This window comes from Monodelphis domestica, chromosome 7 (genome assembly GCF_027887165.1).
Source record: "Monodelphis domestica isolate mMonDom1 chromosome 7, mMonDom1.pri, whole genome shotgun sequence".
Lineage (NCBI taxonomy): Eukaryota > Metazoa > Chordata > Mammalia > Didelphimorphia > Didelphidae > Monodelphis > Monodelphis domestica.
Window position 1 is genome coordinate 88677114 of NC_077233.1, and position 14913 is coordinate 88692026.

At 35.6% G+C, this 14913-nt stretch overlaps 1 protein-coding gene across 6 annotated transcripts in view; it reads right to left on the reverse strand.

Moving 5' to 3' along the window:
• DOCK3 (dedicator of cytokinesis 3) overlaps positions 1-14913 on the reverse strand; it is a 604983-nt gene that overhangs the window by 337233 nt on the left and 252837 nt on the right. For all 6 annotated transcript variants that reach the window (XM_056805016.1, XM_056805021.1, XM_056805018.1 and 3 more), the window contains exon 5: positions 3616-3712. In XM_056805016.1, the coding sequence (XP_056660994.1) occupies positions 3616-3712 (97 nt within the window). The remainder of the gene's footprint in view (positions 1-3615; positions 3713-14913) is intronic.

Here is a 14913-nt window from a genome sequence, read left to right on the forward strand (position 1 = left end):
GCCACCCACCTGCCCCCACAGTGTGTTTTTTTAACAAAGAATTATTCTGATTTTTCCAAGGCAACAGGAACAGTGTTATACTTACTTCTATTAGATTATTTTGGCTAGAAATGAGTACTTAGCTTGAAGATTAAGTGAAAATGTGAGTGGTTATGTTGCTGAGCAACCAAGACTTCCTGATTATTTGGAAATGAGTTTGGGAGTTTAGGATGGACAAATATGCACAAACTGGAATGCCCAGGTAAGTTAATTCTAATTTGGGTTTGGGAATGGGAACTGTTTTGAAAGATGCCATTTTTAAGTGGGGTTATGATGGAAGATGATCTAGGTCAAGAGGGAATCAGAATGAACCAAGCAAGACTAGGGAACTACAACTATACAGATTAGTTTAGGAGACTGAATTACCATTTAGTCAGTGCCTAGGTAGTATTATTTAATTTGTGCTTATAATTACTTTACTCTGGGGTATTATTTTAAATTTGCATATTCTCTTTTTTCTTATAAACAAACCCTAGAAAATGCAATCTTGTGGTCTAAAGTGGGTGACAGTGACAAAAGAAGGACAAGTAATTAGAGACTGCATACAGATTGCTGAGAAAGCCAATCTGGTTTAGGGCTCCAGAAACTTATTTCTAGTACTAGTTGGGATTTGGTGAGCAGTAGTTAGGTTATATATTCTTACATTTTCCCATAGATTTTGGTTTTTGGCTTGGCAGGACAAGTGGTTGGAGTGACTGGTGAAAGTCTTGGGGTCAGAGGTGAGGGTACTCTGGCCTGATTGGCACTGGGGTTATAGGAAGCTTATTATATTCAGTAATTCAGAAATTCAGAAATGTAAAATCCAGGTCAGTTTCTATTTTCTCTGTTATTATTTTTTCACATGAATGTGTTTGTGGAAGAACTCTGAAAACATTTATTGGAAGCAAATACTTTCAATTAGTATAATTAGCCAGGAAATAGTAAATGGGGTGGGTATAGTTAAGAAAAGAAGGGATTAGTGGGTTAACACAATGCAAACAAACCCAAAGTGATTTATGCTGTATAGGTTAGTAATATATCTTTGACTATTGATCAATCAAACTACATTTCAAAAGCTAATATTTTTGAGCTAAAGGTGCAATATGGTGCAATGGTCCAAATGTTCTACTAACACCCTCAGCCCCTCCCAAATATTATAATGAAAATGTATGTAAAATGACCTTGTATTTTTGGACCATTTTGAAGAAAAGTTTGCCTTTTAATGCATGTTTCATGTCTGGAATTAGAGTAATTTCAAAGTAGAGAAAGACAGCCTTACTAAAGAGAGCTGGAAGAACGACATATTTTATGTATCTATTCAACATTATGTGACTTTCCAACCAATTTGGTTTAATACAGTAATATATATTCATCTATTTAATATGAAGAACTAAAAATAATGTACTCTACTTACATGATTTTTATAATATACATAAAAGGAAAACAGATGGCTTTGAATTTTGGGTCTTCCATTTACTTTTATTTTAACTTTTTAAAGTGTACTAGATGCTAGCTGTTTTGTTGAAAACCACACAAAGACACACTTAATTTTTATAGTGGTATTCCTATTAAATAGTTGTCAGTAGATAAAGGTTTATTAAGGACCTACTATGTACCATGTGCTATGCTAAGCACTGGAGATAGCAAGAAAGGTAAATGAAAGTCCCAATCTTGAGGAACTCACAATCTAATGAGGGAAACAACATGTATAAACAACATATCTTGAGGCTAAGTAGGTAATCATCAATAGAGAGAAGGCACTAGAACTAAGATGGAGTGGGAAAGGCTTCCTGTAGAACTGGGAATTTAGTTGGCACTTGAAGGAAGTTGGAGAAACCAGGAAGTCTTCCCTCCTCATGTCTTTGCATGGGGGAAGAGTCAATAAAAATGTCCAGAATCAAGAAATGGAGTGCCTTGCTCATGGAAAAAGTGGCTAGTGTCAATGGATTTAAGAGCATATTGGATTCTGTGGGATTGATTGTGGAGTCAAGCATAAGAAGACTGGAAAAGTAAGACTCATCACGTTTGTTAAATCCACATATAAAACATCAGTTTGTCCAGCAATGAGCTCAGTCAATCAGTGGTGGAATCTCTCTAGTGGAAGGTTTCTAGTTTGGAAGGTTCCATTCTGAGTGTTAGAGACAAGCCCCTGAGCAGGAATCACTTTTGAGGGTGAAGGGAAGTTCTTTCTCTCCTTCCCCTGTCTCTAATACCCATGCCCTTGAAGAAGCTGGATGATCAGAAAAAAAAGTACATATCACAGAGATTAGAAAAACTGGGTATGTGGAAGTAATGAATTCATCTAGCCAGGGCAGTTTCCCAAGGAAAGGAAGCTTTGGAGACATGAACCATCATGTAAGAGAAAAGTATTGTTGATGGACTAACTCAGATTCCAGCAGAGAGGAAACTCGTGAGAACTCAATGAAGTGAGAAAACTTTCAGTAACCAGGAACTACATCCTCTACACAGATGCCTCATTATCTTTGCATACATTATGTCCAGGGACACTGGTGCATTTATGGGACAGTAGGACCAGGATTTTAGGGGAATGTTTTGCTCTATTCTTGGGAAATAAATTTTCTTGGGAAATTGAGATTATTGAACGAAATAGAACCAGAAGCACCCCAGTGGGACTGTCCCGGATAGGATGATTCTAGAAAATCTCGTTGGGTCTCTCCTGGGTGAAGAACCATTAGTTGCCTTTTGGAGACTTGCAAGTTGGGGTAGATTGGGTGCGTGAGTCAAAAGTGGGTATTATGCCAATATTACAGACCTCATAATGTTATGAAGATCAAGGCATTACCTAACTGAGCCTGGCAAATAGTAAGCACTTAATGAATATTTGCTGATTGATCTAATGAAATAATGTATGAAGCATTAGAAAAATGTCAACTATTATTTTTACAAGCTATATTACAGAGATTTACATGACTAATACAAAAAGAAAAAACATTTGGTAGAACCTACAGAGAGAAGCAAATATTAAAGAAAGTATTATTTGATAGTTAATCTTTTAAAATATATTGCTGCAAGGGCAGCTAGGCAACACAGCAGAGAGTGATGAGTCTAGAGTTGGGAGGACTTGGGTTCAAATCTGACCTCAAACACTTCCTAGCTGTGTGATCTTGGGCAGGTCACTTAACCCTGATTGTCTAGATCTTGCCACTCTTCTATCTTAGGACTGATACTAAGACAGAAGGTAAGGGTTTAACATAGATAAATAAATAAAATGTATTGCTGCTCCATGGAGTTAAATTTTTGAGACAATGGAGCTCTTTCTTAGCAAGCTCCTAATGGAAAAAAACCTGCACACTTGTGTTAAGAGATACTATAAGAAACTATTAATATGACTTGTTCCTGTATAAATCTTTAGTTTATAGTAAAAAATTTCAAAGGCATCCTTAAATGCTTATGCATTACTCAGAGATCTATTCCTTGTTTGTTATCAAAAGATTCCTAAAATGCCAAAAGCTACAAGGAGGCTTTTAATTGATATAATGGTACTTTATGAATCAAAATATTATAGACTACTTTACAAGGAAAAGAAAAATATTGTGGATAGCATTCCAAGTTTCTTGCTTCTCACTATATACTTACCACATAGAGTTGCTTCCAGAGACTAGCCCACTCTTGTAGTGTTGCTGTGACCTCTGTCACAATAGAATCTTCCAATGGTACCACAGTTTCATACTGCCTACAAAACAAAGGCACAACATTTGTCCACATTAGTGTTCACAAAACTGAATGCTTATTTCCTGGGGCAGAAAAATCAGGACATACCACCCTTCTTTCTTTTTCTAATTACCTAATTCATATTAAAAATTTGTACAAACGTCTATTATTTATACCTTTTTTTGTCTAAAATCTCTGACTTTATTTCTAAAACATATTAAAATAAATTTTAGTGAATTGTTTATAAAAGCATTTAGTCTATGTCTTTAAATATTAATTTCCATTTTTACTTCATCCATCATAATGATTTAATGATAAGAATATTGGGTTTGGTATTAGGGAATATGGGCTTGAGACCTGGGTTTGTCATCAGTGTTAACTTGTAAATAGCACTTTATCCCTTTGGGTTGGCTTGACTTCTTATCTGTAAAATTAAGTGATTAGAGTGAAAGATTTCTAATAGAAAGTCTCCTACAATTCTAAATCATAAGAACTTTTTTCTTTTAAAAAGACAACTATTAATCTATTCTCTCTTACAAATGTGTATAATAGAAATGTATAATATATGTATTTTAAAAAATTTATCAATAATATTAACTCCTATGGAAAGGAAGCATGTGCATATGTTGCAGTACACAGATACTTGGCATAAATTAAATTAGATAGAGCAGACTTCCAGTTAAGATGGCGGCTTAGAGAAAGCTCAAGTTCAGATCTCCGGAAAACCCTTCCCGACCGATCTCAAAATATAACCTCCTAAGGCGCCGAAATTCAAAACGATCAACAGCACAGACCCTGGGAAGCCTCCTCCTGGACCTGGACCCGGTTCAAAAGGTACGGCTCCCCTCAAAAGCCAGAACCCGAGATCACTCGGACCTCAGGGGTAGGAGCCCAGAGTCCAAGGCTCCCGGAAGCCTCAGCGGCCGGGCTCAGAGAGCAGAGTCCTCCGAACCACAACCCTCAGGGCCTTCTACCCGAGTCCAGGTGAAAGTTACTGCCTGGGGCTTCCGCTGCAGAGAGCTGGTCGAAACAACAGCAACCCTCAGGGCGGGCAAAACAGCCTCATGGGCTGGATCCTGCTATCCAAGTCTCAGTGAAAGTCCTTGCCCTCAGAGCTTGGGTTAGCTGCAGCCCATCCCCCCGCAGGCCGAGGAAACAGCCTCACGGCCAGCGATTCTGAAGGCAACTTCCGGAAAGCGAGCGGGGGGGGGGGGGGGGGGGGTTGGGGGGGGGGGGAGAGTGTGGCCTCGTGGTCCGACCCTTCCATTCCAGTTCCAGTGAGGCATATTCAGTTTAACCCAGGGAAAGCTCATAGAAGGGACAATCTGCCCCGGACTAAAGCCTCTGATCACCAGACAGAGATAAGAAAAGCTAATCCTCCACATTCAGAGATGGCAGCAAACTCCACAGAAGCACAGAAGCCCCAAAATACCAAGAAAAATAAGAAGAAAGGGGCGACTTTGGACACATTCTATGGAGCCAAAATACAAAATACAGAGCAGATAGAAGAAGATATACAAGAAAATTCTCCAAAATCTTCCAAAGGAAATAGAAACTCTCCACAAACCCATGAAGAATTTGAATCAGAAATGACCAAAAAGATGGAAGCCCTCTGGGAGGAAAAGTGGGAAATAATGCAAAAGAAATTCACGCATCTACAAAACCAGTTTGACCAAACTGTAAAAGAAAACCAGGCTTTAAAGCAAGAACTAATAAAGCAAAGCCAAAACACCAAGAAATTAGAAGAGAACATAAAATATCTCACCGACAAGGTGATAGATCTGGAAAATAGAGGGAGAAGAGAAAATTTAAGAATAATTGGATTCCCAGAAAACCCAGAAATAAACACCAAACTGGACATGGTGATACAAGATATAATCAAAGAAAATTGCCCAGAGATTCTAGAACAAGGGGGCAATACAGCCACTGACAGAGCTCACAGAACACCTTCTACACTAAACCCCCAAAAGACAACTCCCAGGAATGTAATTGCCAAATTCCAAAGCTATCAAACAAAAGAAAAAATCCTACAGGAAGCCAGAAAAAGACAATTTAGATATAAAGGAATGCCAATCAGGGTCACACAAGACCTTGCAAGTTCTACTCTGAATGATCGTAAGGCATGGAACATGATCTTCAGAAAGGCAAGAGAGCTGGGTCTCCAACCAAGAATCAGCTACCCAGCAAAACTGACTATATACTTCCAAGGGAAAGTATGGGCATTCAACAAAATAGAAGACTTCCAACTTTTTGCAAAGAAAAGACCAGAGCTCTGTGGAAAGTTTGATACCGAAAATCAAAGAGCAAGGAATACCTGAAAAGGTAAATATTAAGGAAAGGGGAAAAATGTTATTTTCTTTTACTCAAACTCTCTTCTATAAGGACTACATTTATATCAATCTATGTATACTAATATGTGGGGAAAATGTAATGTATAAATAGGGGGTAAAGAAAGACCAAATAGAATAATGGTTCTCACACAAAGATTCACATGGGAAGGGGAGGGGAAGAAAACTCCTATAAGAAGGAGAGGAAGAGAGGGTTTTTTTTTTTTTAACTTAAACCTCAATCTCAGGGAAATCAACTCTGAGAGGGAAAAACATCCAGATCCATTGGGATCTTGAATTCTATCTTACCCAACAAGGGTAAGGAGAAGGGAAAACCGAGGGGGGGAGGGGGAGAGGGAGAACAAAAAGGGAGGGAAAGAGAGGGGGGAGGGGGAGAGGGAGAAAAAAAGGGAGGGAAAGAGAGGGGGGAGGAGGAGGGAAGAAAAAGGGAGGGACTAAAAAGGGAAACATCAAGGGAGGGGACAAGGGGACTGATTCAAAGTAAATCACTGGACTAAAAGGTAGAGCCGAAGAAGAAAAGGTTAGAATTAGGGAAGGCAATCAAAATGCCAGGGAGTCCACAAATGACAATCATAACTTTGAATGTGAATGGGATGAACTCACCCATAAAACGTAGACGAATAGCAGAATGGATTAGAATCCAAAACCCTACCATATGTTGTCTTCAAAAAACACACATGAGGCGGGTTGACACCCACAAGGTCAGAATTAAAGGATGGAGTAAGACCTTCTGGGCCTCAACTGATAGAAAGAAGGCAGGAGTGGTAATCATGATATCTGATAAAGCCAATGCAAAAATAGACCTGATCAAAAGGGATAGGGAAGGTAATTATATTTTGTTAAAAGGGACTCTAGACAACGAGGAAATATCATTAATCAACATGTATGCACCAAATAATATAGCACCCAAATTTCTAATGGAGAAACTAGGAGAATTGAAGGAAGAAATAGACAATAAAACCATACTAGTGGGAGACTTAAACCAACCATTATCAAATTTAGATAAATCAAATCAAAAAATAAATAAGAAAGAGGTAAAAGAAGTGAATGAAATCTTAGAAAAATTAGAATTAATAGACATATGGAGAAAAATAAATAGGGATAAAAAGGAATACACCTTCTTCTCAGCACCACATGGCACATTCACAAAAATTGACCATACATTAGGTCACAGAAACATAGCACACAAATGCAAAAAAGCAGAAATAATGAATGCAGCCTTCTCAGATCACAAGGCAATAAAAATAATGATTAGTAATGGTACATGGAAAACCAAATCTAAAACCAATTGGAAATTAAACAATATGATACTCCAAAACCGTTTAGTTAAAGAAGAAATCATAGAAACAATTAATAATTTCATCAAGGAAAATGACAATGGCGAAACATCCTTTCAAACCTTTTGGGATGCAGCCAAAGCGGTAATGAGAGGCAAATTCATATCCCTGAAAGCTTATATTAACAAACAAGGGAGAGCAGAGATCAATCAATTGGAAATGCAATTGAAAAAACTCGAAAGCGATCAAATTAAAAACCCCCAGCAGAAAACCAAATTAGAAATCCTAAAAATTAAGGGAGAAATTAATAAAATCGAAAGTGATAGAACTATTGATTTAATAAATAAGACAAGAAGCTGGTACTTTGAAAAAACAAACAAAATAGACAAAGTACTGGTCAATCTAATTAAAAAAAGGAAGGAAGAAAAGCAAATTCACAGCATTAAAGATGAAAAGGGGGACAGCACCTCCAATGAGGAGGAAATTAAGGCAATCATTAGAAATTACTTTGCCCAATTATATGGCAATAAATACACCAATTTAGGAGAAATGGATGAATATATACAAAAATACAAACTGCCTAGACTAACAGAAGAGGAAATAGAATTCTTAAATAATCCCATATCAGAAATTGAAATCCATCAAGCCATCAAAGAACTTCCTAAGAAAAAATCCCCAGGGCCTGATGGATTCACCTGTGAATTCTATCAAACATTCAGAGAACAGTTAACCCCAATACTATACAAACTATTTGACATAATAAGCAAAGAGGGAGTTCTACCAAACTCCTTTTACGACACAAACATGGTACTGATTCCAAAACCAGGCAGGTCAAAAACAGAGAAAGAAAACTATAGGCCAATCTCCCTAATGAATATAGATGCAAAAATCTTAAACAGGATACTAGCAAAAAGACTCCAGCAAGTGATCAGAAGGATCATTCACCATGATCAAGTAGGATTTATACCAGGGATGCAGGGCTGGTTCAACATTAGGAAAACCATCCACATAATTGACCACATCAACAAGCAAACTAGCAAGAACCACATGATTATCTCAATAGATGCAGAAAAAGCCTTTGATAAAATACAACACCCATTCCTATTAAAAACACTAGAAAGCATAGGAATAGAAGGGTCATTCCTAAAAATAATAAACAGTATATATCTAAAACCAACAGCTAATATCATCTGCAATGGGGATAAACTAGATGCATTCCCAATAAGATCAGGAGTGAAACAAGGATGCCCATTATCACCTCTATTATTTAACATTGTACCAGAAACACTAGCAGTAGCAATTAGAGAAGATAAAGGAATTGAAGGCATCAAAATAGGCAAGGAGGAGACTAAATTATCACTCTTTGCGGATGACATGATGGTCTACTTAAAGAATCCTAGAGATTCAACCAAAAAGCTAATTGAAATAATCAACAACTTTAGCAAAGTTGCAGGATACAAAATAAACCCACATAAATCATCAGCTTTTCTATATATCTCCAACACAGCTCAGCAGCAAGAACTAGAAAGAGAAATCCCATTCAAAATCACCTTAGACAAAATAAAATACCTAGGAATCTATCTCCCAAGACAAACACAGGAACTATATGAACACAACTACAAAACACTCGCCACACAACTAAAACTAGACTTGAACAATTGGAAAAACATTAACTGCTCATGGATAGGACGAGCCAATATAATAAAAATGACCATCCTACCCAAACTTATTTATCTATTTAGTGCCATATCCATTGAACTACCAAAATACTTCTTCACTGATTTAGAAAAAACCATAACAAAGTTCATTTGGAAGAACAAAAGATCAAGGATATCCAGGGAAATAATGAAAAAAAACACATATGATGGGGGCCTTGCAGTCCCTGACCTAAAACTATATTACAAAGCAGCAGTCATCAAAACAATTTGGTACTGGCTAAGAAACAGAAAGGAAGATCAGTGGAATAGACTGGGGGAAAGCGACCTCAGCAAGACAGTATACGATAAACCCAAAGATCCCAGCTTTTGGGACAAAAATCCACTATTCGATAAAAACTGCTGGGAAAATTGGAAGACAGTGTGGGAGAGACTAGGAATAGATCAACACCTCACACCCTACACCAAGATAAATTCAAAATGGGTGAGTGACTTAAACATAAAGAAGGAAACCATAAGTAAATTGGGTAAACACAGAATAGTATACATGTCAGACCTTTGGGAGGGGAAAGGCTTTAAAACCAAGCAAGATATAGAAAGAATCACAAAATGTAAAATAAATAATTTTGACTACATCAAACTAAAAAGCTTTTGTACAAACAAAACCAATATAACTAAAATCAGAAGGGAAACAACAAATTGGGAAAAAATCTTCATAGAAACCTCTGACAAAGGTTTAATTACTCATATTTATAATGAGCTAAATCAATTGTACAAAAAATCAAGCCATTCTTCAATTGATAAATGGGCAAGGGAAATGGATAGGCAGTTCTCAGATAAAGAAATCAAAACTATCAACAAGCACATGAAGAAGTGTTCTACATCTCTTATAATCAGAGAGATGCAAATCAAAACAACTCTGAGGTATCACCTCACACCTAGCAGATTGGCTAACATAACAGCAAAGGAAAGTAATGAATGCTGGAGGGGATGTGGTAAAGTAGGGACATTAATGAATTGCTGGTGGAGTTGTGAATTGATCCAACCATTCTGGAGGGCAATTTGGAACTATGCCCAAAGGGCGACAAAAGAATATCTACCCTTTGATCCAGCCATAGCACTGCTGGGTCTGTACCCCAAAGAGATAATGGACACAAAGACTTGTACAAAAATATTCATAGCTGCGCTCTTTGTGGTGGCCCAAAACTGGAAAATGAGGGGATGCCCATCAATTGGGGAATGGCTGAACAAACTGTGGTATATGTTGGTGATGGAGTACTATTGTGCTAAAAGGAATAATAAAGTGGAGAAGTTCCATGGAGACTGGAACAACCTCCAGGAAGTGATGCAGAGCGAGAGGAGCAGAACCAGGAGAACATTGTACACAGAGACTAATACACTGTGGTATAATCGAACGTAATGGACTTCTCCATTAGTGGCGGTGTAATGTCCCTGAAGAACTTGCAGGGATCCAGGAGAAAAAAACACCATTCATAAGCAAAGGATAAACTATGGGAGTGGAAACACCGAGAAAAAGCAACTGCCTGAATACAGAGGTTGAGGGGACATGGCAGAGGATAGACTCTAAATGAACACTCTAATGCAAATACTATCAACAAAGCAATGGGTTCAAATCAAGAAAACATCTAATGCCCAGTGGACTTACGCGTCGGCTATGGGGGGTGTGGGGGAGGAAAAGAAAATGATCTATGTCTTTAATGAATAATGCTTGGAAATGATCAAATAAAATATATTAAAAAAAAATTAGATAGAGCATAAAGGAAGTGATGCGTTGGAGTTTTAGAAATTTAACAAACTATATTTCTCTTTTCCTGGTTTCTTAGTCTTGGGCTTTTAAAGTCATCAGGAGAGGAAGGGGAAATATGAGATTTGTGTGCTGAGAAGTGCCTATGTTCTCTTAGTCTAATATTATAGGGGGGAAAGGAAGGGTCTGAGAATAGTAAGGAAGAAAAGAGATTGGCAAATGTGAAGGGTGTTCACACCTTTTGAAAGATGATAAAATTTTTATTTTTAGGAAATAATCAGTAAGGCTGAAATATAATCCAATTCACATCTTCTGCCATTGCTTTCCTGCCAATAATGATATTACCCACTTGTCAGTAAAAAGAGAAAATGCATTTTGTGAGTAGCAGCTGAAGCATCTGTTTCTATTTTAAAGCAAACAAGAAAAGGACAATTATGTTTAACAAAAGTCTTACTTTAATGTTGAACTCTATGGAAATTTAAGAATATAATTACATTCACATTATTCTGCATTGACAACCAGGTGAACTACTCATATGAAAAAATAAGAACTGAAGAGTTTTGCAAATGATGTTGAAGTTACTCATGTTGGCCAAATCTGCAGCTTAGCTAAAATTACGTTTCTGACAATGGTTTATTTATTAATAATAAATGAAACATAATGCTCAGCACATTTTTTTATTTCACTAAGCATCTATTCTAATAGAATGATTCCCAACTTCGATGATTACTATTTTGTAGTATAGCTTGAGATCTGATACTGCTCACCTGTCTTCTTTCATTTTTTGTTTTCATTGACTCCCTTGATACTTTTGATCTTTAGTTCCTCCAGATGAATTGTTATTACTTTTTCCCCCTAGCTCCATAAACTAATTCTTTGGGAGTTTGGTCATTATGGCACCAAGTAAATAAATTAATTTAGGTAGTATTGTCATTTTTATTATATAGGCATGGCCTGCCCTCGAGTCATGAATATTTCCCTAGGTGTTTAGATTTGTCTTTATTTGTAAAAAAAAGTGTTTTGTATTGTGTTCACATAATTCCTATGTGTGTTTTGGCTGATATAGCTGAAGTATTTTATGCTTCCTGCAGTTATTTTAAATGGAATTTCTCTTTCTATCTCTTACTGTCAGGCTTCTCAGAAATATACAGAAATGTTGGTATGTGGGTTTATTTATATATTCACCTTTGCTAAAGTTGTTAATTATTTCAATTAGATTTTTAGTTTATTCTCTAAGATTCACTAAATAGATATCATTATTTCATCTGTAAAACATGATAGTTTTGTTTCCTCATTGTCAATTCTTATGCCTTCAATTTCTTTTTCTTGTCTCATTGCTATTTAGAATGAAGGCGATAACAGATATCCTTGCTTCATGCCGATCTTATTGGAAAGGCTTCTAGTTTATCTCTATTACAGAAAATGCTTGCTCTAGGTTTTGGATAGATACTACTTATCAATTTAAAATGTTCCACTTATTCTTATGCTTTCTGATATTTTAAATAGGAATGGATATTGTAGTTTGTATCTGTTGATATAGTCATGTGATTTTGCTGGGATTTTATTGGTATTTATATGGTCAATTATGTTTATAGTTTTCTTAATATTGAAAAAGGCCCGCATTCCTTATATAAATTCAACCTTGTCACAGTATATGCTTTTTGAGATATATTGTTGTGATCTTCTTGCTAATATTTTGTTTAAAATTTCTGCATAGGTATTCATTGGGGGAATTTATCTATAGATTTCTTTCTATTCTCCTCTCTCCTTGGTTTAGGTATCATAACCAAGTTCATGCCATTGGAGGAATTTGGTAAGTTTCCTTTTTTACCATTTTTTAAAGTAGTTTATATAATATTCAAATGACTTGTTCTTTAAATGTTTAGTACAATTCACTTATAAGTTTGTCTGGCTCTTGATATTTTTCCATAGATAGCTCATTTGTAGTTTGTTCTATTTCTTTTTTTTACTGTTAAGATTATTCTATTTCTCTTTTGCCAATCTAGGCAATTTATATTTTTGTAAATCATCCTTTTTACTTAGATTGCCAGTTGTATGTAATTACGTGAAATAGTTCCTAGAAATTGCTTTAATTATATCTTCATTGACTGCTCATTAACCCTTTTCATTTTTTACATTGGTAATTTGGTTTTCTCCTTTTTAAAAATCAAATTAATTAATAGTGTATCTATTTTATTGAATTTTTTTCATAAAACCAATTCGCATTTTATTCATTAGTTCCATTTTTTTTGCTTTTACTTTTATTACTCTTGCTTTTGATTTTCAGGATTTCTATTTTGTTGTTTAATTAGAGGGATTTGATTTGTCCTTTTTGTATTTTTTCCAGTTGTATGGCCAATTTATTGATCTGCTCTTTCTCTCTTTTATTGATATTCTCCCTAAGTAGTGCTTTTGCTGCATCCTGCAAATTTTGGAATGTTTTCTCATTGTTGTCATTATCTTTAATGAAATTATTGATGGTTTCTATCATTTGTTCATTGATGTGCTCATTCTTAAAGATTATTTAGTTTCAAAATAATTTTTATTCTATGCTTCAAAGGCTTTTTATTCAATGTAATTGTTATTGCATTTTGGTTAGAAAGGGATATATATATATATATATATATTTATATATATATATATAATTTATGTTTTTCTGAATTTACTTGTGAGATTTTTATGTCCCACTATATGGTCAACTATTGTGAAAATGTCATGTAAGTTGAAAAATAGGTAGATTTCTTTCTATTCCCATTCAATATTCTCTCAAGCTCTGTCATAGCTAACATTTATAAAATTCTATTCTTCTTAGTTTCTTTCTTATTTATTTCACAGTTGGATTTATCTAGTTCTGAGGAGGATAACTTGAATTCCTCACTAGTATAGTTTTTAAAAACTCTTACCTTCTGTCTTAGAATCAATACTGCATTTTTGCTCCAAGGGAGAAGAGTGTATAAAGGCTAGGCAGTGGAGGTTAAATGATTTGCCCAGGGACACACAGCTAATAATTGTCTGAGATTTGTATCCAGGTCCTTCCATCTCAAGGTCTGGCACTCAATCTACTGAGCTTCCTCACTGTCCCATCCATTAGTACAGTTGTGCTATTTCTTTCTGTAACTCACTTTAACTTTTCCTTTATGAATTTAGATGCCATTTGGTGCATACATGTTTAGCACTGATATTACTTCACTGTCTATGGTAGTTTTTAGCAAAATATAATTTCCCTGATTACCTCTTTTAATTAGGTCTATTTTTGCTTTCTCTTTGTCTGAGATTATGATTACTACTCCTGCATTTTTTACTTCTCCTGAAGCATAGTAGATTCTACTTTCCCTTCCCCTCCTATTTCCCTGTTGGGTATGATGAATTTCTATATCCAAATGTGTGAAGATATATAGTTTTCCTTCCTTGAACCAATTCAGATGAAAACAAGGTTAAAAATGTTGCCTGTTCCTCTGCCATTACCCCCTCCAGTGTAAAAATTCTTCCTTCCACAACTTTCATGAAATTTCCCCCATTATTCTTCTCCCTTCCCCCACTATTACACCTATTACAACTCTCTTTCTCACACTTCTATTTTTATTCTAAGCTAATTGCAACATAATAAACTTATACTTATGCCCTCTCTCCAAGCAGATTCTTTCTAATTGCCTTAATGATGATAAAATTCTTAGGGATTTCATGTATTATCTTCCCATTTGGGAATGTGAACAGTTTAGCCATATTAAGTTTATTATGATTTCTCACTCATGATTACTTTTTTATGCTTCTCTTGAGTCTTGTGATCCTCACTGTGGTGCCATGTTATTTGAATTATTTCTTTCTGCTGTCTTTCAGTATTTTCTTCTTTCTGCTGTCTTTCAGTATTTTCTCCTTGACCTTTGGAAAATCTTGAATTTCTCTGGACTATTTCTGGAAGTTTTTATTTTGAGTTTTTTTTTCAGGAAGTGACTGATAACTTCTTTCAAATACTATTTTGCTCTTTTGCTCAAACATATCTGGCCAATTTTCCTTGTTAATTTTTTGAAATATGATGTTTAGGATCTTTTTTCTTATCGTGGCTTTCAGGTAGTCCAAAAATTCTTTTTTAAAAATTTTTTTCCATTTGAATAAGTTTATTTAGTCAATTTAGAACATTATTCCTTGGTTACAATAATCACATTATTTCCCTCCCTCCC